We start from the raw sequence: 21,250 nt of genomic DNA, 5'->3' as shown, positions 1-21,250 counted from the left end.
ATTCTTGTTAGTATGTTCCCTTTTTTCTTACAGTTTGGCGTTCATCGCGTGAGATAAATATTATTCTATCTGCACAATACTGTAATACTTCAGGGTGTTGTAACATGATCTACTTCTAGGAGGCAGAACCAGGCTGCCAGGGTGTACAAAGATGGCGGACAGCACGCATGGTTTTCACACTGTTAAAAACATTACCAGCTCTTACCACGCCAACCTACAATTAATATCCAATGAGGAGCGATGGTTAAATACGACTCTCCAATAAGGTACACGCCTTTCGCTGCAGCTGTCCAATCCCCGCAAGCTGCGCTGCTGTTCTCGTTGTTTATGTCAATAAAGTTTAATTGGGGAAAAAAAAAGCTAGCAAAAAGGTGATTGGTTGTGCGTGTCTAGATCGCGGAAGCTGATTGGCTGCTTCGTTTGAACTGCGGCGGTTTTGGAGAAAGTGAATTCAGTCGCGACTCGCGACACACAGCAACACTAGGAAATATAATGGAAGCGACGAAGAAGCTGGCGGCTCAAGGTGAGCGCGGCCATGTGTGGCGGGGTGTGCGGCAGTCACTGAGCATGCAGCGGTCCGCGCCGCACTCCCTGCTGTGCTTATACCCAGTGCATTGCTTCATGTAACGCCTCTGTATACCGCGCAGTACCCTCCAGTAATTATTGCTTGGGTCTCCTCTTTCTGCCCATAGGATCAGTGATATGCAAAAAAACAAGCTGTGCTTTACGCCCCCTCCCCTGGTCCAGCGCTGATTATCTGACGTTTTTGGTGTCGCTTTTCTGCAGCGCTGATTTCACGACGACTGTGCTGCGGACAATATGAGACGCCAGGTGCAGCAGAGACTCGGACCTGGGGAGGGGGGAGTGAAGGTTGGTTTAAGGCCCCATTGAGAGGATACTGTCACTCAATTCATTTTGACCAAATCAGAGCCCGGCTGCACGATGTGCGGATAGGTACGCCTGCGTGTTACTGAGAACCTAGTGTGAGGTGCCGATCGGGGACTGTGAGGAAAAATGAGAAGTCCGCTCCCCCCAGCTCCAGGCCGGCTTCTCCTTGCTCCAGGTGATTCTCAGGTGTCTCCCATGTGTGTACATCGCCGGAGACCTGTCAGTCACTGGGAGCGGGGCTGGGAGTAGCAGGCCAGATCTGATCATGCTTTGACCGGTTCCCTTTAAAGGGTTATGCCGAATATAGTTATGCCCAAACCATAGTAGGACGATTTCCTGACGCCTGGGGTCCAGCCGCTGGGACCCTCCCGACGCCTGGGGTCCACAAGAGCTGCACTTTGCTGAGCTCTTTCCTGAGTGTGGAGGAGGTGCAAACGTTCAACCACCGCTCCATTCATTGTCTATGGGACAGCAGGAAGCAGCGTAGCCCAGTTTTCTCCCATAGTGAATGAATGGAGGTGAACTCAGGCATGTGCCAATTGAGGGCGAGGTCCTGTTAATCTCGGGGTCGCTGCGAGGCCCAGTGGTCAGTAAGGTATGCCCTATCTAGGGAGTTACCCCTTAAAGGGATTTTCCATGCCTCTTTAGAACGTAATGATGACTTGTCACCAGTTCAAAAGTGCTCCAGTTTAATGTCCGCCGTGCAGTTCCAGAGATATGGAGTTTTTTTTCTTTAGTACTAATTTTATGGTCTTTACCAAGGGGGCGGGGCTCACGGTGTAATAATGCAGAGCAGCTTAAACATCCCCCCAGAGTCCTGTGAGCCACACCCCTTTGTAAAAAATCGTTAAAACCCCATAAACTGTCACTAAATAAAAAGGCCCCACAGCTCTGGAACCGTATGGAGGAGTCGTGTGGCTGTCATACATGCGCACTACCGCTCCATTTTAATGGGGATGAAATTGCTCCGTTCTGCCGATGGTTGCGGGTCCAGGGAGGTTGGACCTGCGCTAATCTAGAAGTTATCACTTACTCGTTGGGTAGGTGATAACTTGCCTTAGGGAAGCATCAGACGCCGTATAACTCGGAGGGGGATCTCAGCGCAGTGCTCAGACTGGCCGGCGGCGCTCCTCACCAGAACGTGAGAGCTGCATAGAAATACACGCTGCCACACTCAGGTCGGGCGAGCCGCCGGCCAGTCCGAGCTCTGCGCTGAGATCCCCCTCCGAGTTATACGTCCGTCTGATACTTCCCTTAACCTGACAACCCCTTTAGTAGCGGGAAGCAATGCCAATGAACGATAAAAGAAGCCATGTTTGCATCTACAAGTCATTGTTCTGAAATAGGGGAATTAGGCGGTTTATTGTGAGCCATCGAATCAAGGCCGATCTGATAAAAGGGCCACAGAGCCGTCCTAGAGCCTGATAGTTTCCAGAACATATATGACATCCTTTTGTTTCTTTGCAGAGGAGCTGCGGCTGAAGCTGCTCGAATACTTGGCAGCAAAAGGGAAACTGAAACCTCCAAACAGCAAGTAAGTGTACGCTTATTGTGGGCACGGGATGGGTCAGCACATTAAAGGGACTGTGGGGTTATCACCTATTCACAAGATATACGACAGCTAGTGATGAGCAAACATACTGGATAAGGTGTTAACTGAGCATGCTCAGGTCTTCAGCGTGCTTGAATAATATTTTGCAAGTCCCAGGCTGCTCGACAGCCACAACACATGGAGGGGTTGCCTAATGAACAGGCTGTTGAACAGCCAGGAAACATGCAGCTGCGGCAACTCGAGCATATTATTCAAGCACGCTGAAGACCCGAGCATGCTCATATAACACCTTATCCCAGCACGTTCACTCATCACCAGTGATAATTTATTGATTGATGGGTGTCCGACAGTTGGGACCCGCACTGATGGCAGAATTGATGAAAGCTGGAGCGGCAGGTCGGAGGCCCGATCCATGATCCCTGGATTCTGTTTGGGGGATTGCAGGGAAAAGCCGCTGTTGGAGACGTCCTGACGGAGCTGCTACCAGCCACAGATGGCATCTGAGCACTTTCTCAGTTTTTTCATAGACCCACTCACTTGTATGGGCGAGTTCAGTCTGCAAATTTCATCAACCTCGTACATGTGTGATTTTTTTATTTTTTTTTTTTCTATTAGAAGATCATCAGTCCACAAAAAATCAGAAAGGAACTATAGATGTGTTCAAGTGTCATTCATAGAAAAATAAATGGATGGCATGCACATGACGGTGACGGACATGGGGTAAAGAGGTTCCGTCACCAGTGTGTGCAGGATAAAGCAGCCACATCATGGAACAGCAGAGCTGTCACTTTTTTTGTTGCGCTGATTTATCACAAACCTGAAAGGGTTTCCTGATGCCAGCGGAGTGAATGAAAACCCTGAAGTCTCATATCCACCTTGCAGATTTGGAGCAGATCGTTGTCTGGGTAGGCTCCCTGCTCTCCGGTGCAATCTTACCATCTTTCACTGTCCTGCATGAATGATGCGGTTTTTGGTTTTAGGCTGTTTGTACATTATTGTTTTAAAAGAAAATTGTCTTGGATGCACGAGCGTTTCAATAAAAAATGATCTGATTTAAGAAAAAAAAAAAGCAAAGTACAGAGGCAGGTCTGATGCCTGATCGCCACTCCATTCATTCTCTGAGGTGGCAGAAAACTGCCCCATAGAGAATGAATGGTGCAGACGTGGAGCAGGCGCACCTCCGCTTTATTGTAACGGTGATTTAAGGGCCAACTTCACTGATCGGTCGCATCCCCGCCAATCGACAAGTTATTCCATCTTAGGACTAGGTGAGAACTTGTTCTCCCAGAACAGCCCCTTTTAAGTCTTATTTGAAAATGTACATAAACGATTGCAAAGTATAGTGAAAGCCTGGAGTTATTGCAGAGCAGGTGACGGCCGGCCTCTGAATTCTTACTTGTGTTTTCATGTCTTTGTGCAGACCGTATCTAAAAGATTGCACCAATCTACAGAAAAAACGGCCACAAGAGTCTTCTAAACAGGTATATTTATCTTTATTTTTTTGCATAAAACATCACATTTTTGTCCTGACACTAATGCACACTATACAGGAGATGAAGGCCTTACAATCGAAGAATAAAAGAAAAAGGAAGTGGCCCATAATGGGTTTTTTTTTTTGTTTGTTTTTTTACCATTAGATCCCACTAATTTTGATCCACTTAACCCGTTGTTTACATCTACCCTACATGTACAGTAGGTGTGCACACCAGGGCTGTGGAGTCGGTAAGCCAAACCTGCGACTCCGACTCCGACTCCTCAATTTCCCTTACACCAACTCCGACTCCACGACTCCGACTCCCACACATATTGCTTATATTTAAGTGAAAAATTTATTGTAGTACAATGTGAACCTCAGACATTTAATCATTTTTATGATCCAATAATCAAGATATTTAGATAGAACAGAATATATATTGGTGTACTACCCGGTTTTCATTCTTTTTGGTACAGATACGATATGGATAGACAGATATGGATAGATAGAGCAAATTTCTAATCTGCTTTTGCTATTGAAAACATTATCTATGAGCTCAAAAACCTTTCAGGTGATGCAGTTTTTTAAAAAGCTGATCTGCTTTTGCAGCTGAAAAACGTATCCTCAAAAAACACAGGAAAAACGCTGTGTGTGAATGTAGCCTTAGATCAGGAATAGAACAGCCATTTATAGGACATTTCATAACTTTCCCAAACTCCTATGAAAAAATATTCAGCACATCCTGCATTGAATTACTGTACCCAATTTATTATATATTTTAGGAGTCGGAGTCGGTCCATTTTATACCGACTCCAACTCCGACTCCGACTCCACCAAAATGAGCACCGACTCCGACTCCACGACTCCGACTCCACAGCCCTGGTGCACACCACTTGTATGGAGCGGTGTCAGAAGCTGCGTCTTCTCCATATAACACGGATGCCGGCTGTGTTATACAGCCAGAACCAAAAAGTAACTGCTGCAGTTGGCGCTAGCTGTGAGTGCTGCAGTTGGCGCTAGCTGTGAGTGCTGCAGTTGGCGCTAGCTGTGAGTGCTGCAGTTGGCGCTTGCTGTGGGTGCTGCAGTCCTCTTTGCATGCCGTGACAATACCCTCCTCAACATTGAAATTGTATCACTAAGGCTGGTTTCACATTAGCGTTGTTTTGCGCAGCGTATCGTGCGCACGCATGCGTACCTATGTTTAATATGGCGTGCGCATGGTCTAGCGTTTGCACGCGGTCGTATGTGTTTTCGTGCGCATGTGTTTTTTTAAGGTGTGTACCTAGGCGCGCCAGACGCAACCTGTTGCATTTTTTTGGTCCATCCAACGGCGTCAAGAAAACGCTTGCGCACGGAATGCGACAAAATAACGCATTACAGTCTATGGGAATGCAGGCGTTTTAAGAGTTGTTAACATGGCTAGAAACTGGTTAAAACGCATGTGCCTAAAAAAACGCAAGCACATGCAAAACGCATGATGCGTTTTTTTGCATGTTTCTATTGCGCACGAAGCACAGCGCTAAAAAACGCTAGTGTGAAAGTAGCCTAAGAACGATAGAAATCACAGGATGGGTAGACGTGGTAATAACATGCAAACTGAAAAAATGGAAACCTTTTCAAAACATCTTGATTTGGGCTAGTTTCACACTAGTGCTTTTGAGCGCAGCGACGGCCTGCGCACGGCCGCCGCTAAGCCCCGCCCCCTGTCGCGCCTCCGCCAGTAGCTCCGCCTACCGGCGCATGATTCTGCATGCGTCCTGCGTCCCCTATCTTTATCACTGGGGGCGCAGGCCGTGCGCAATATGCGTTTGGCGGCACATGCGCCTTTTTGACGGTGCGCCGAGCGCAACCAAACTGCAGCAGGTTGCGTTTGGCGTAGGGCGGCGCACCGTCAAAAGGACGCATGCGCCGCCAAACGCATATTGCGCACGCCCTGCGCCCCCAGTGATAGGGGACGCAGGACGCATGCAGCGTCATGCGCTGGTAGGCGGAGCTACCGGCGGAGGCGTGGCAGGGGCGGGGCTTAGCGGCGGCCGTGTGCAGGCAGTCGCTGCGCTCAAAAGCGCTAGTGTGAAACTAGCCTTATTCAGTATTGAGTATGAAGAAAGAAATGCCGGCACTTACAGCCTCGGCAGCTATCAATGATGTGATTAATGGTCGTCTGAGGAAAGTTCTGCCGCCCTGAATGCACTTGGTGAATCGGGGTCTTTTTTGTAGTATTCCGACAAAAGAACGTCTTTATATAAAATCACTATAACCGTAATGAGGTTGTAAGAAGAAAACCCCCAAAAACACTGGAAACGTTTTATTTTTTCCTTTCCTTAAATTCTATCTTAACTTAGGATTGTTCTCTAGTACATTATATGGGAGAATGAATGGTGTCATTCCAAACTACAACTCGTCCCCCCAAAAACCAAGCCCTCATACTGGCATGTCAACGGAAAAATAAAAGTTATGGATCTTAAAGGGAATCTACCTGTCACGTTAAAAAATGCTATTAACCTGCAGATATGGGGTTAATCTGCAGGTTAATGTCATTCTGAACATGACCGGCGCCCGTACTGAGACCCCCTCTGCCGGTAGTTAATTAACTTTATCCCCCCTGGCAGAGTTCGTCCTCCAGTTATGGAGCTGGCGCCGCTGCGTGTTTAGTCACTGCTCTGTATATAGAGAGCGGTGGCTGTATCTTGCCCCCCAACACTGCCTGACAGCTGGCCATAATGCTGAGTGAGTGTCAGTCAGTACGGGGGGCACGCTACAGACGCCACTTTATATGCACAGATCAGTGACTGAAACCGCACCGGTGCCACCCTGTGACTAAACTCCAAAGGCTGCCGGGTGGAATAAAGGTAATTTCCTCCTCCGGTAGGTTCAGAACGCTATTAACCCCATATTGCATTTTTTTTTCACGTGACAGGTTCTCTTTAAGGGGGCCGCAATGTTCTCTTACTTTAGTAGAACTTTTGTCTGTCGTGTGATTGCGTTTAATCAGGATGCATAATAAAAGATTGACCATAAAATCCCCATTAATGGCGGTAAATGTATCGGGATGTTACATTTACGCATCGGTTGTTTTATGTAGATAACGATCGTACATGGAAAGTCTGCATGGGAAATGAGTAAAAGCCGTCCACGCTGCCATATATTGTTCTTAGTGTGACTTTAAAAATTTTTGTTATTTGTAGATCGGTGAGAAATCTGCTCCTAAGAAAGGGTCACATTTCGCTCTCGAATCGAATAAAAGCAAAACTTCAAACACTGGATCCCATCCCCATAGATTGGGTACAGGAAAGATACCCACCGAGCAGTCATCCAACAGATCGGTGAATAAAGCTTCATCCAGAAACCCTCCACCACCGAAAACCACTGTGCCAAGGGTGATACCTAACCAGCGGCACCAAACAGCAAAGACGTTACACCCGTCATCCGTCACCAGCTGCCGCGCTAAGAAGGAAGAAGGCTCTGATGTCACATTAACCGTGATATTGACTAAAAAACAAGATGGAGAGAAGCCTGAAATCTCTGTGATGGACAAGACTTCTCTGGCCATGAGAGGTGGGCATGCACCAGGGCTAGGCACAGGTAACCCCTCCAAGAGGGGCGAGCAGAGGATAGCTCCGGCCAAGCAACAGGCTGTAACTAAAACCATAACGCAGGCCACCGCCAGGGGAAAAAGCCTCCCTCATAACTGTAGGACTGGTAAGCCAGTGGCCAACGGTGGGCACATCCGCATAGTTTCTAGATTAAGCCTGTCTGGAGCTAAAAGTCAAAGTGCAAATGAAAGAAGTTTCCTTCTTAAGTCTTCACGGATAGACGGCACAAAACAGCCACCAAATGTGAGCAAGGAGCGGCCAGAGGGTAATCGGCAGACGATTGCTCATTCTGCAAAGCCCAGCACAACCCAACCAGTGACCATGGCTCCTAAGAAAAGGACGATGGCTCCGGTGGCTGCTCCTAAGACGAGACCATCCATTGTAGATTACTCTTTAAAGAGACTGTCCAATACTCAGAAGACTCAGCCTCTGAATAGGCAGGTAGGACCTCGGAGAAGCTTGGTGACCACCGGATGCAACAAGGAGGTAGATGAATCCAAGAGTCTGTACAGTAAACGGGAAGGCGTGAAAGAGATCAAGCAGCAAGGTGTGACCGGTGCATCTAAGGAAACCGCCACTAAGCCATCCAACCTGACAGCCCCTGACGCCAGCAGCAGACCGCAGACTCCCCACATGACTGCAGAAGACCTCAAGTATGTGACAGTCCTTATATTGTCCGAACACTCGTAGACCTTACATGTTATCACAGTAAGCAATGTTATCATACGGGCTTCACGGGGGCTGTCCTATGAGGATCCGTTAGGAAATATGGTGGTCCATTAATTTGGAGCATTTTCTGTGACTCAACATGGGAACTATCAGGCGGCGGCTCTCGCATCATAGCGGCGGTCACATGCCGACTAGACTCTCCTCTGTTGTTCAGTGTTTTAGTGGATGAGAGTCTTGTTGCTGCCCCCCTGAAGCTTCTTGCTTGACTGAAGAGGTGACGTCCTGTATGCTCCATATGACTGCTGCAGCCAATCATTGATCTCAGCCTTATACCTCTAGGGGCTAGACATTGGCTACAGCAAGGACATGCTGTAGCTTTGAGCTTTAGTACCAGTGGAGAGATGGAGCTGGAGTGGCCCGGGGGGTGGGGGGCTACAGTAAGTAATGCTTGCTTTGTTATCTCATGGTGCTACCTGCCCGTGACCCTATTTACCTGAAGATGTACAACCCCTTTAATAGTAATGTACAGACACACATTAAGCATCATCATAATCCTATACAATAGTTATGTCACTTCTGGATAAAACATAATTATGGCTTGTAGGGGATGTCCAGGACCTCTGATTTCCACATTGTAGGGGGCTGCTGTCATTGCATTTATGGCCGCGCACTTGGTCTTGTGCAGATACGCGTAGATACCTGCCGGCCGTGCACAAAACCTGGGGAGCAGCGCTGAGGTTTGGTGTTGCATATCAAGAACTGGATTTTAAAGGGAATCTGTCGGTAGGTTATTCATAATGTCCGTACTACGGTCGGCATGAATCTGACCCTGGCAGGTTTATGTTTTACTCCGAAATGCTGCGGCGTCTCACAGAAAACCATACTTTGTCCCCAACCGGCTTCTTAATGTGTTTAGTCCGATGCTGGTCCTTGGGGGCTTCTCCCCACCCCAATTTTGTAGACTGACAGGTCTCTCCCTATTTGTGAATAGTCCCCTGCCACCTTTTCAAAGAATGTTTTATCTGAAATGTCGCAATGTTTCAGAGTAAAACATTTCCTGCTTCAAAATTGTAGCCGGTCTCTAAATCACGCTGCCCATGTCCAATCCGTTGTCAGGTTCCCTTAAAAATTCAGTTCTTGGTGCAACACAAAGGGTGAAATCTGCAAGAAAATCCATATGGGAATACACGTAGGTTTTGCTGCGTTTTTCTGCCGCAAAGCTTTCCCTTAAGGCTATGTTCACACATTGCATTTTTTTTGTGTGTGTGTTTTTTTTTTTTATGCAAATTTTCAGCTGTGTTTTACAGTTCCAACAAAGTCTGAGATTTCAGAAATCTCATGCACACAGCTTGTTTTTATTTTTCCTGACTTTCGTAAAAAAAAAAAAAAAAAAGCTACGGTTTTGCAAACTGTGGCATGTCCCTTCTTTCAGTGTTTTTGCAGCTTTTTTCACGCTGGTATCAGGTTTTACTGCGTTTTTGGTGCTAAAACCCGATGAAGTTGAATCAGATTTTTTTTATGTGCTAAACTTTCAGTATGCACAAGAGACAAAAACTCACAGAAAACTAAGCAAACCCTGCTTTTTGTAAGCAGCTTAATATTTGCTTTAAAAAAAAAAACGCTGCAAAATAATAATAAATATTTATATAGCGCCAACATATTCCGCAGCGCTTTACAGTTTAACAGTTCCAAACACAAGTCATAAGTAACAACATTAACAATACAATAATTAAAGCAAAATTAGACGACCCTGCTCGTGAGAGCTTACAATCTACAATGAGGTGGGGGAGATACAGAGTACAGGTGTGTATTTACAATGATGTATTTACAATGAAGGTCCAGCCATCTTGAGGGAGTGAGGGATGGATGGAGATAGTGAATGGGGCTACACATGCACACTTACACATAGAATGACTGATAAGGGAACTTGACAGGCCGCTCTGAACAAATGTGTTTTGAAGGAGCTCCTGAAACTATGCAAATTGTGGATAGTCCTAACTTCTTGGGGTAGAGCATTCCAGAAGATTGGCGCAGCACGGGAGAAATCTTGGGAGTCGGGAGTGGGAGGTACGGATTAGTGCAGAGGTTAGTCGAAAGTCGTTTGCAGAGCACAGCGGTTGGTTAGGCCGATAGACAGAAATGAGGGAACAGAAGAGTGCCGCACTGTGGAGAGCTTTGTGGATGAGAACAAGCACTTTGTATTGGATCCTATAATGAATAGGCAGCCAGTGTAACAATTGGTGAAGAGCAGACGCATCCGAGTACCGATTAGCCAGATAGATGACCCTGGCTGCTGCATTAAGTATGGACTGAAAGGGGAAAGTCGAGTAATGGGGAGGCCAATTAATAGAGCATTGCAGTAGTCCAGGCGGGAGTGGATCAATGCTACAGTGAGGGTTTTTGTTGGTTCCATGGTGAGAAAAGGGCGGAATCTGGAGATGTTCTTTAGGTGTAAGCGGCAAGAGATTGTATATGGGATGTGAAGGAGAGATTGGTGTCAAACATAATACCCAGACAGCGCGCCTGCTGCCGGGGTGTTATTATAGTGCCACCCACAGAGAGGGAAATGTCAGATTTAGGGAGGTTAGTAGATGGCGGGAGCAGAAGTTCAGTTTTGGTGAGGTTGAGTTTCAGATAGAGAGTGGACATGATATTGGAGACTGTGGACAGACAGTCACTGGCGTTCTGTAGTACAGAGGGGGTAAGGTCAGGGGATGATGTGTATAGTTGTGTGTCATCAGCATAAAGATGGTATCGAAAGCCAAATCTGCTGATGGTCTGTCCAATTGGGGCCGTGTAGAGAGAGAAAAGAAGGGGGCCAAGGACTGAGACCTGAGGTACCCTGGCCGCGAAAGGAAGAGGAGATGACGTGGAGCCAGAGAACAAAACACTGAAGGAGCGGTCAGAAAGATAGGAAGAGAACCAGGAGAGAGCAGTGTCCTTAATGCCTAGTGACTGGAGCCTAGAGAGTAGGAGATGGTGGTCAACAGTGTCGAAAGCTGCAGAAAGGTCGAGAAGAATGAGCAGAGAGTGGTCACCGTTACGTTTTGTTGTCAGAAGGTCATTGGTCACTTTGATGAGTGCAGTTTCTGTCAAATGTAGGGGCGGAAGCCGGACTGTGAAGGGTCAAGGAGGGAGTGAGTGGAAAGGTAACGGGTAAGGCGGGAGTATATCAGGCGCTCCAAGAGTTTAGAGATGATGGGGAGATTGGAGATTGGTCTGTAGTTGTTTGTGCAGGATGAGTCGAGAGCTGGTTTCTTTAGTAATGGAGAAAAACAAACAAAACCGCAACGTGTGAACATAGTCTCATAGCCTAAGGAGGTTTTCTAGTTTCTGAAAACCCCCTTCCCCTCTCTGCATTTTGTTTTAAAGAAAACAAACTCGCTTTGCTCACCCTCCTTGGGTCCAGCTCTGAGTCTCCACCGCTGCTTTCAGTGTCTGTTATTGCGGGCAGTGCTGATGTCACATAGAAAGTGGTGCTGCCACCAATCAATCTAATTGGCAGCAGCGCTGTCGACAGTGGTGAACACCAGGAGCGGTGGTGGTGAGTCAGCGTGGGACCTGGGGAGAGTGAATAAACCACAGACAGGGGAAACTTTTTTTTTTTTTTTTCTTCAGGTGGCCAAACACGTTAGAATGAACATCAGCCAAACCTGTGTATAAAATGTTCAGCCATGAAACTCTCCATGTGTTTGTTCCCAAGGCAAATAAAGCTTTTCCCCTCTCCCCATTGAAAGCAGATACGAGCCAATGAGAAGGTACAGATTCCTCATAACATTGTTTTCTCTTTTATAAGGCGAAAGTTACAAGAGTGGCAAAGGTCTAAGGGGAAGTCGTACAAGAGGCCGCCAATGGTGCTGCCACCAAAGAGGCCACCCACCGCGAAAAAGCCAAACCCGTGTAACCGTTCTCTGTGGGAGGGCATCGAGGAAGAGGAGGAGCTGCTGGCGCTGTCACAGAAAATCAACCAGACGCTGAGCGAGTGTCTGCAACTCATCGAGCAGGTAGAGGTGGTCCCCCAGGCCTCGGGCTAAGAGAAGGCATTCTATGACATCTCATAGAAGATAATGGGGACTGGTCGTTTTCTGTTCTGATAATTGGCCTTTTCTACCGTTCCATGTTCCTGCGCACGGTGCAGGGGGGACTATAAACCTGTATATGATCTATATTTACTGATGCTTCCTTACGTTGAAGGGAATTCCAGGAGACGATATTCGCGCAGCCCTGGACAAGGTCCCGGAAGCCAAGAAGTTTGCCAAGTACTGGGTGTGTGAGGCCCGGCTGCTGGAGAGGGAAGGCGTCTATGACGTGATTGACGTGTACAAACAAGGGGTGCAGTTTGGGGCCACGGTATGTTTCGGCCACTATAGGACACTGCACGGCATTAAAGCGCTAGATTTAAAGATCTGAAATCATTAGGACTGGGCAATTTTTTTTCGTCTTTGTAGTTTGTTTTTTTTACGCCCCTTCTCCCAAGAGCCATAACTTTTTTTTTTTTTCTTTTTGTCGCTGTAGCAGTATGAGGTCTTGCTTTTTACGGGGCGAGTTGTAGTTCTGAATGTCAGCATTCACTTTACTATATAATGTACCGGAAACAGGGGGAAAAAATACTTTCAGCGGTTACTTTCAATGGCAGGTTAGTAAAGTGCTCAGCTTTTCTCCTTCTTTCCCTGCGACCCTGCGAGAAAGGCTGTGGAAGGGTTGTTGGATTCTGTTCTGCATTCCGGGATCCCACAACTCAGAACTTCAAGCCTGACGTTGGTGGAAAGTCAGAGCCATTCAGGGGGCATTAGGAGCACTTGTCAGCGCTTTAAACGCTAACTTATATTTAATTTAATCGCCAATCCAGTGCTGCCCACTCTTACTAATGAAAAAGGGCAGACCAAGATTGGTGATGGCTACTCTCCTGTGACACAGCACTTTCAGAAAACGTGACATGTCAAAAGTTCTAATCATTAGAAGTCCAGGTCCTGAGATTCCGACCAATCGCTGAAACAAAGCCGTGTAAGTGATCAGCAAGCGCTTCTCTCCTCGAGTAGAAGAGGTTAATTGGCACCTACACTTTCTACCTTGCCCTACCCGCCTTCTCGCATTCAGCTGAACGCTTCTGCCTCCTTGTTTCAGTCGTTAGTGAGGGTCTCAGCACATAGATCCCCCACCGATTAGAACATCTAGCATTTCAAGATATCTTTTTAATAGTGATGAGCGAGCGTGCTCGGATAAGGCGTTATCAGAGTGTGCTCGCGTGATTAGATTAGCACAGGTGCAGTAATCTATTAACACTGTATATTTCACAGCCAATCGATGAGCTGAGAGAAGTTGTCTTTGACATCATGAAGAGCACAAACAAGAAGACGAAAGGTGATTGATGTTCCTATATTGTTGTTGTCCTACACCAAGGTGGGGGAGAGACTCATATAATGCTTATGACTTGTCTTCCTTAGTGGTCACATTTGGACCTTTACCAGCTGAGGAGGAGACGGAGAATAGAAACTATGAGGACCTCCAATTAACGCCATTTACAAACCGTACAGAAGAGGCGCAGACCCCCTGTATGGGAAAAAGTGTATGTGACCAAGGCTCTGCAGTGAAACTCCAGATTACATCTCTTTCCAGGTAATACCCATTCATCATACTTATGACCACAGAAGAATCCTAGAATGTTAGTTAGAAGGGACCTCCAGGGTCATCATGTCCAACCCCCTGCTCAATGCAGGAGTCATCGTGGCAGCCTGTTCCACTCATTGATCACCCTCACTGTCAAAAAGTTTTTCTGATATCTAATATGTATCTTCTCCCTTTCAGTTTCATCCCATTGCTTCTTGTGTTTCCATGTGCAAATGAGAATAATGATTATCCCTCTACAATGTGACAGCCCTTGAGATATTTGTAGACAAAGTCTTCTTTTTTGCAAGCTAAACATTCCCAGATCCTTTAACCATTCCTCGTAGGGCATACTTTGCAGTCCGCTCACCATCCTGGTAGCTCTTCTCTGAACTTGCTCTGTTTTTTTTTTTAAATGTGGTGCCCAAAACTGGACACAGTATTCCAGATGAGGCCTGACCAAGGAGGAGTAGAGGGGGATAATTACTTCACATGATCCAGACTCAATGCTTCTCTTAATACATTCTAAAACTGTGTTTCCCATGTTTTTTTTGCTGCTGCATCACACTGTTGACTCATGTGCAGCCTGTGAGCTATTAGTAAACCCAAGTTTTTCACACGTGGGGTTCAGAAAAGGCAAAACTTTCCTATATTTTATACTCTATACCAGCCAAAGACTGTTGCAGATCAGCCATTGAGTATATGTGGTCTGGTATTGTCCCACATATGTGAGATGTCTGCATATCCAGGGCCGGATTACAGACCGTATATTGCTTCACCCAACGTCTCTTCATTTCAGGCTACGGCTCATTGTGCTGCCAAGCATTGTGCACTTATTGTGCCGCCTGCTATTTTATCAGCAGCTACAGTGAAAAAATGACCTATCCTCCCTGCAGCCACTTCCTTCCAGTCATTGGGGCGGTGCAGGGAACTTTTGGTCTGCACCCACTGTACGTGTGATCTGCAGTGTGTGTGTGTGTGTGCGTGGAGCAGGCTGCAAATAAGAGTGATTATAGTCCACTCATTGTATAGTGACCGGTGTCTGTAACTGCTCCCTGCGCCATCCAATGACTAGAAGTGAGCAACTACAGGGATAATATAACTTCATCTTCCCCCAGTTGCCGCTGCTCCAAGCGGACAGGATGTTACCAGGATTCACCTGCAGGTTAACTAAGTCTGTAGGTAAATAGCATTTTCCGCCATAACAGGTTCTCTCTAACATGCGGTGTCCAGCTTTCTGATATGTGCCTAGATTTTCAATCTTTCACTTCTCTCTAAATAGCAAGAAGATGGTTCCTGGAAGTGGCCAGGAGTGGAAGCGTCTTACTCCAGTGAGGAGGTCGCTGCGGATCTATCAGTCAGCGTCGCAGTACCCAGAGGTGGTACAGGAACATGACCCTGTGGTGGCCTCCTTGGAAGAGCTCCTAGATCAGGCGGATACAGATGCCTACTTCTACATGAGGAACGAGGCACTGCCAGAGGAAGCAGACCACAGCATCATTAGCTTAACGATCAAAGACCCCACGGAAGATCAGCAGGAGGCACCGGTGTGATGGCGGCAGTGCACTGTGACGTCTGTCTAGCAGCATGCACATTGCTGTGTACTTCATGCCCTCGATGCTCAGGACTGAACACTGTCCCCCTTTTATTAAAAAGACAATTGCACAAATAGTATCAGCACTTTGAGAGGTCTAGTGCCATCTGCTGGCATGATCCTGTGCATAACAATACTATACACTGTGCTGTCAGATGAAATATATACAGTATGGTTTAACACGCTAATATATTACATGTAGCAGATTCTGCTATATAGCTGCCTGTAAGGAACACTTTTTATGTAAAAGCTCATTCAAACCTTCTGATACACAATTTATAACCTGCTCCTTTTTTCAGACTTTCCCTCTCAGTAATACATGCTGAGTGTGAAGTTTGTGTGTCCGGGAGGCATTTACATAGCTTTAATGTACCAGCACAGCTTCTTTCCTGGAGAGATTTCTCTGTCGACAAATGAATGGAGAATCACTTCTCCTTTGTATTGACAGCCACTGGTGAGAAGTGTGTGATTCTCCCTCCTCTCTGCTCTTAACATAAGCCGTGTATGGGTGGAGAAATTAATCTTCCTTTCCTTCCCCAGTAAACTGCCTGCCTTTGCTGATCATTCCTTCCCAGCTGATACCCCTGTGATCTTTCCTCCCTGTTTAAATGCTTCCCCCCTCCATGCATTAAGTAAAAAGGCTCAAAACTCTGGAACTATATGGCAGATAAAAAAATAAACTGCACACTTCTGGAGCAGCCAGAAGAAAATATGAAACTGGACACTTTTTAAAAAAAAAAAAAAAAAAACTTAGGAGGAAAAATAGTTTGTGCTTTTTGTCGCTGTTTTTGAGCCCCATAACGATATTCTTTTTTTTATTTTTTCTTCAGTTTTCTCTTATGGTGTTTACCATATGGGATAGTTATTTTATATTTTGACCAGACTTTTTGAGATGTGGTGATGCCAAATATATTTATCGGGCAGGGGGACGGGGAGAGTGAGATTGGAATTTAAATTTTTTTTTTTTTTTTTTTTTTTTTTTTGTCCCCTTAGGGGATTTGTACCTGTGACCAGAGTATTGCAGTATGTAGGGAAAATCATGGTCTTCTATGGAGCTCAACCTGTGGTCACATGGGTACCTTGAGACCCCGGCTGCCATGGCCTGCAATCACAACACAGGGGACTGATCGGAAATTGTGCACAGTACATCAGCAGCCGCGCTCTTATATATCGCTTTCAGAAATTGACAGCAGCATCCAAATGGTTAACGGCCAGAGCTCAGATCTTGCTGTGCTGCAGCTATTAGACACAGATGCCAACTGTGTAACACAGCCGGCATCTACCGCATGTGGAAGGTAGGCTCAGCTCCTGAGCATCCTCCACACTTGCGGACCCCTGCCCAGGACGTTTATTGACGTCCTAATGTAGGAAGGGGTTAAAGTAAGATGCGTTCCTTTCCGATCCCCCACTGCTTTGGTGGTCTTTGTTGGGAGCAGAAGTGATGACTTCATGGACAGGATCTCATCATTTCTGGTCCTGGGGAACACCGGAGTGGCTGCTATGGCGGTGGGGGTTCGGAGAGGTAACATTTTTTTTTAGATTACAACCACCCCTTTCTTGTGGCCGCTTCAAAATACAGCTCTGAAGTACACATTAAAAAAAAGATAGTTACCCTATTAGTAAATTATTGCCTGACTTTGCATACTTTTTACATAATTGGATATAGAATGCAACCGTAGAAATGTTTACCACCCAGTATTTGTAAGAAATTGATCCAAGTTTTTATTGCAATGTACCTGCATATTATTATTTTTTTTAAATTAAAAATCCAAAGTAAAACTGACGATTCTGGAAAGAATAAGTAAAGAATGGACTATTTTTTATTTTAATCTCCATTTTCTTTCTTTTTTTTTTGTGTGTGTGTAGTTTAGTGTGAGAATGTGGCCAAATGCATCCCAACAAGTTCTCCATAGTGTCGGGCTGAAAAGTGCTGTAAATTCTATCAGAACCTCCCCTCGTTTGTTGCTGGAGTAGATTTCTGATCATGCGGGTGCCAAACTGCTATCTGAGGATGGAGGGGATGGGCAAGTGATCAGAAAGACAAGACAAGGAGCAGAGTGGAGAAGCCGTCCTGGGGAAGCACAGGACTTGTCAGGTCTTTTGTCCTCGGCTGGATCTTCTATGTTTTCTCTAAAAAAAAAAAAAAAAAAACACCGGCAGCGTTTCAGAGTAAAATACATCTGCATGCAAGATCTGATTCGTGCTGCCCATGATTCGGAAAGCATGAGTCTAATGGCACGATCCCTTTTTATTGGAGGCAGTGTGTGGTGACCTAGACGGAATGCGTCATGTCACCTCCTAGTCCTGTATTGTGCCCCTCCGCTGCAGTGCACAAACGGCTCCTCCTCACCACTCACAGAGCTCAGCAGTTCTCCTCCCACGGTGCCCGCTCCACCTTTGCCATTTAAATACTATTTCTACAGCTTTCTAGATATTCGTGCTAAAGTCATTGGGACCCTGTACCACCCTGATGACGGGAAGCCAGCAGCTTCAGGGAGAATATAACTTCAATCTTCATTTCCCCTTCAGCCGCTGCTCCAGTGAACTAATTCCATAAGATTTTAATGCTATTTATCGTCAGATTAGCCCTATATGTGCAGGTAAATGGAGAATTTCTGGAAGTGACAGGTACCCTTTAAGTGGTGGGGGAAAGGGGTCTATCCCATGGGGCTTGGGCCTTTGATCTTGACCCTGGGGTGTACACACATTTACTAGAATCAACACGGCAGGAGAGATGATGGCTCCCCTTAAGTGGGTGGGCACTCAATCTACGGGATATTTGGGGTACATAATGGGGGCAAAATGAAAGATGTCATGGACTTATCATTCTTTTCTCACATTCTACTTCCAGAAGTATTACATGCACTTAAATTCTACCGTAGGTTCATCTAGGAATATAATTTGTACATTTATAAAAAAAAACACAATAAAGATGGATAGAAAATAGATATCCTGCATGGCAGTGTAGCTGAGCAGTGCTACAAAGGGGATCTGACATGTTGGAAATGGAGCTGCAGGCAGGACGCCGTCCCTGTATGATGGTGTGTGCAGAGATAGCTGTCAATCACTAGTAGACCCGCCCACTGGACTGGTCTACAAACACCAGGGATTTCAGTGAATAGCATACAAGTCATCTTGCATCTTTTCCCATAAACCTATATATCATCTACTCAGGTTCTCTATACCGTGATGGCCGCAGATCGGACTCCAGGTACAATGTGACCGGCTCCCTGGAGATTACCCTCATTGCTGGGAATTTGTGTAATCAGTTTATTTCGCACCGCTGCTTTTGGTGGCCGTGTTTGCAGCATCACCAGGATTTGTACTGCTGTCCGTTCAGCACGTGTGCGCTGCCCCCCGTACAGATCTACGATGGGCCTGAGGCCACATTCATACAGCTGTGCCCATTCTGATCCATTTTTCAAACCTGAAGGCGGTAACTGCCCATTATTTACCCACAGACCCTTCTCAGTGAATCTGTGTAAAATGGCTAAAAAGAAACACTGATGTCTTCCATTTACATCTGTATTCTGCAAAATGGATGAGAATAGGACGTGCTGAGAGTCAGACGGGGCCGGTCAGGGCCTCCGTCACGTGTCCGTATTTCAGGGACGTGTTACATCCATGTTTTATTTTCACAGATACGACGCATACCCTTTATAGTCTATGGTGCTGCACACGTCCCTTTTTTACCGGCAGCACGGATGACAAGAGCCAATACAAGTGTATGGGTCCGTGTAAGACACATACTACGCACCGTGTGCCCACCATGTCTAACATTGCAGAGTATAGGAGAAGCTTTGTAATTGATTTTTCTTAAGCCATACTGGAAAAAAATGGATGGCACGCTGATGATACACTCTGATAGCATGTTGACCCTGATGGCACGCTGATGATACACTCTGATAGCATGCTGACCCTGATGGCACACACATGACATTGGCACACATGACACTGACACGCTGATGGCACAGAGAAGACACTGGCATGCTGATGGCACACTGGTGGTATGCTAATGACACTGGCACACTGATGACATGCTGATGGCACAGAGAAGACACTGGCATGCTGATGGCACACAGGCGGTATGCTAATGACACTGGCACACTGATGACATGCTGATGGCACACATATGACCCACTGATGGCATGCTAATGACACTGGCACACCAGTGGCACGTTGATGACACTCATGGCACACTGATGATACTCTGATGGCACACTAATGACACTGGCATGCTGATGGCCCGCTAATGACACTCTGGCAAGCTGATGCTACACCGATTACACACTGATCCAAAAACACTGGAACCAGTACTATTTTTTCCGGTATTATACATACGTGTGAAGGAAGCCTAAGAAACACAGGACACGAATGTAGCCGCACACAAATGGCTGGCAGCTTCCCGTAGATCTTTTATGCTGAAAGACCCTGGAATCACAGAAAGGCTCCCTTCCAGCAGTCACACAATGCCACCCTCACCCCAGTCTGCATACTTAATGCACTACTCCAGCGGTTTTGGTTTTTTTATTACACCGTCAGAGTTGTGTTATTAATGTAAGGTCCCTGCCCCTAGTAATATACTTACCGGTCACAGTCTTCTTCTGTTCTCTGCACCGCTCCGGTCGTCTCCTGTTAGTTGTGACCTGCCATTGGCTCCAGTGTTTGCTGGGTGAACAATGCAAGTTTATCAGATGCAGAACAAGGATCTCATAGACTTACACTGAGAGTTTGTGACTGTTACCTCCCACTTACGGTCAGAAGCTGCAGTCACAAGATGACGGTGCGTTCATGGAGCGGCCCTGGGAAGAGTTGAAGACTACGACTGGTGAGTATATTACTAGGGGCAGGGAATTTAGATTAGGGGCACCACTCCATCAGTATCACTGGAGTTGGTGCTTTAATCCGATTTTTCGGGGATTAACTGTGAGCGGCGATCCTCTGTCACTACTTAAATAAAGACGAGTACACATAGGCAAATGTCCGGAAAACAAGCAAGATACTAATTTGTTCAGTGCAATGGTTTTTAAGCTTGTATATCAATTATTGTTCTCGACAGCACATCGTCCTGTGTAACCAGGTGATGTGCTGCCGATAACCTGATACCGCAAAAAGATCATATTCTTTGCACATAGAATTGTCTACGGCCGGTATAAATGAGCCATTAAACAGCCACAGGCTAGCTCACATGTGTTGTTTAATGGCCATGGTCGGCACGTGTGAAACTGGTAGGCCCCCTCCACATCTCCTGGTGTACTGGCCTGTCTCCTGGTAGCACCTCCAGCCTCTGGACACTACGCTGACAGACACAGCAAACCTTCTTGCCACAGCTCGCATTGATGTGCCATCCTGGATGAGCTGCACTACCTGAGCCACTTGTGTGTGTTGTAGAGTCCGTCTCATGCTACCACACGTGTGAAAGCACAACCAACATTCAAAAGTGACCAAACCATCAGCCAGAAAGCATTGGTGCTGAGATGTGGTCTGTGGTCCCTACCTGCAGAACCACTCCTTTATTGAGGGTGTCTTAATAATTGCCAATAATTTCCATCTGTTGTCTATTCCATTTGCACAACAGCCTATGAAATTGATCATCAATCAGTGTTGCTTCCTAAGTGGACAGTTTGATTTCACAGAAGTTTGATTTACTTGGGAGTTATATTCTGTCGTTTAAGTGTTCCCTTTATTTTTTTTGAGCAGTGTAGTGAAAAACTAAGCAATGGGAAAAAATAATGCAAGTGGACAAACTCTCCAGTTGTCCGGCGCGGCATGTAACAGACAAGCTGCGAATGATCAGTTCTGTCTACATGAATGAGGTTTCCGGCGTCATCCCGTTTTATTTCTGAGCAGCATCCAAAAATCAGTCGACTTCAAAC

At 46.3% G+C, this 21,250-nt stretch overlaps 1 protein-coding gene across 2 annotated transcripts; it reads left to right on the top strand.

The window, feature by feature from the left end:
- Positions 1–365: 365 nt before the first annotated feature.
- Positions 366–17,157, top strand: CKAP2L (cytoskeleton associated protein 2 like). Of its 2 annotated transcripts, none has more exons than XM_073588682.1 (9): positions 366–523; positions 2,356–2,422; positions 3,861–3,921; positions 7,100–8,160; positions 11,973–12,180; positions 12,371–12,526; positions 13,474–13,537; positions 13,621–13,792; positions 15,063–17,157. In XM_073588682.1, exons 1-9 carry the CDS (start codon positions 493–495, stop codon positions 15,331–15,333), a joined length of 2,091 nt encoding a protein of 696 aa, XP_073444783.1. In that variant the 5' UTR covers positions 366–492; the 3' UTR covers positions 15,334–17,157. The 2 variants fall into 2 exon arrangements, with proteins under 2 accessions (XP_073444783.1, XP_073444782.1); XM_073588681.1 differs by lacking the exon at positions 366–523 and adding an exon at positions 1,775–1,928.
- The last annotated feature ends 4,093 nt before the right edge of the window (positions 17,158–21,250 follow it).

The sequence above is a fragment of the Dendrobates tinctorius genome, unplaced genomic scaffold (genome assembly GCF_039654945.1).
Source record: "Dendrobates tinctorius isolate UK_male_01 unplaced genomic scaffold, ASM3965494v1 ptg000104l, whole genome shotgun sequence".
In the NCBI taxonomy this organism is placed as follows: Eukaryota; Metazoa; Chordata; class Amphibia; order Anura; family Dendrobatidae; genus Dendrobates; species Dendrobates tinctorius.
This window is presented reverse-complemented; position numbering and strand designations above follow the sequence as displayed.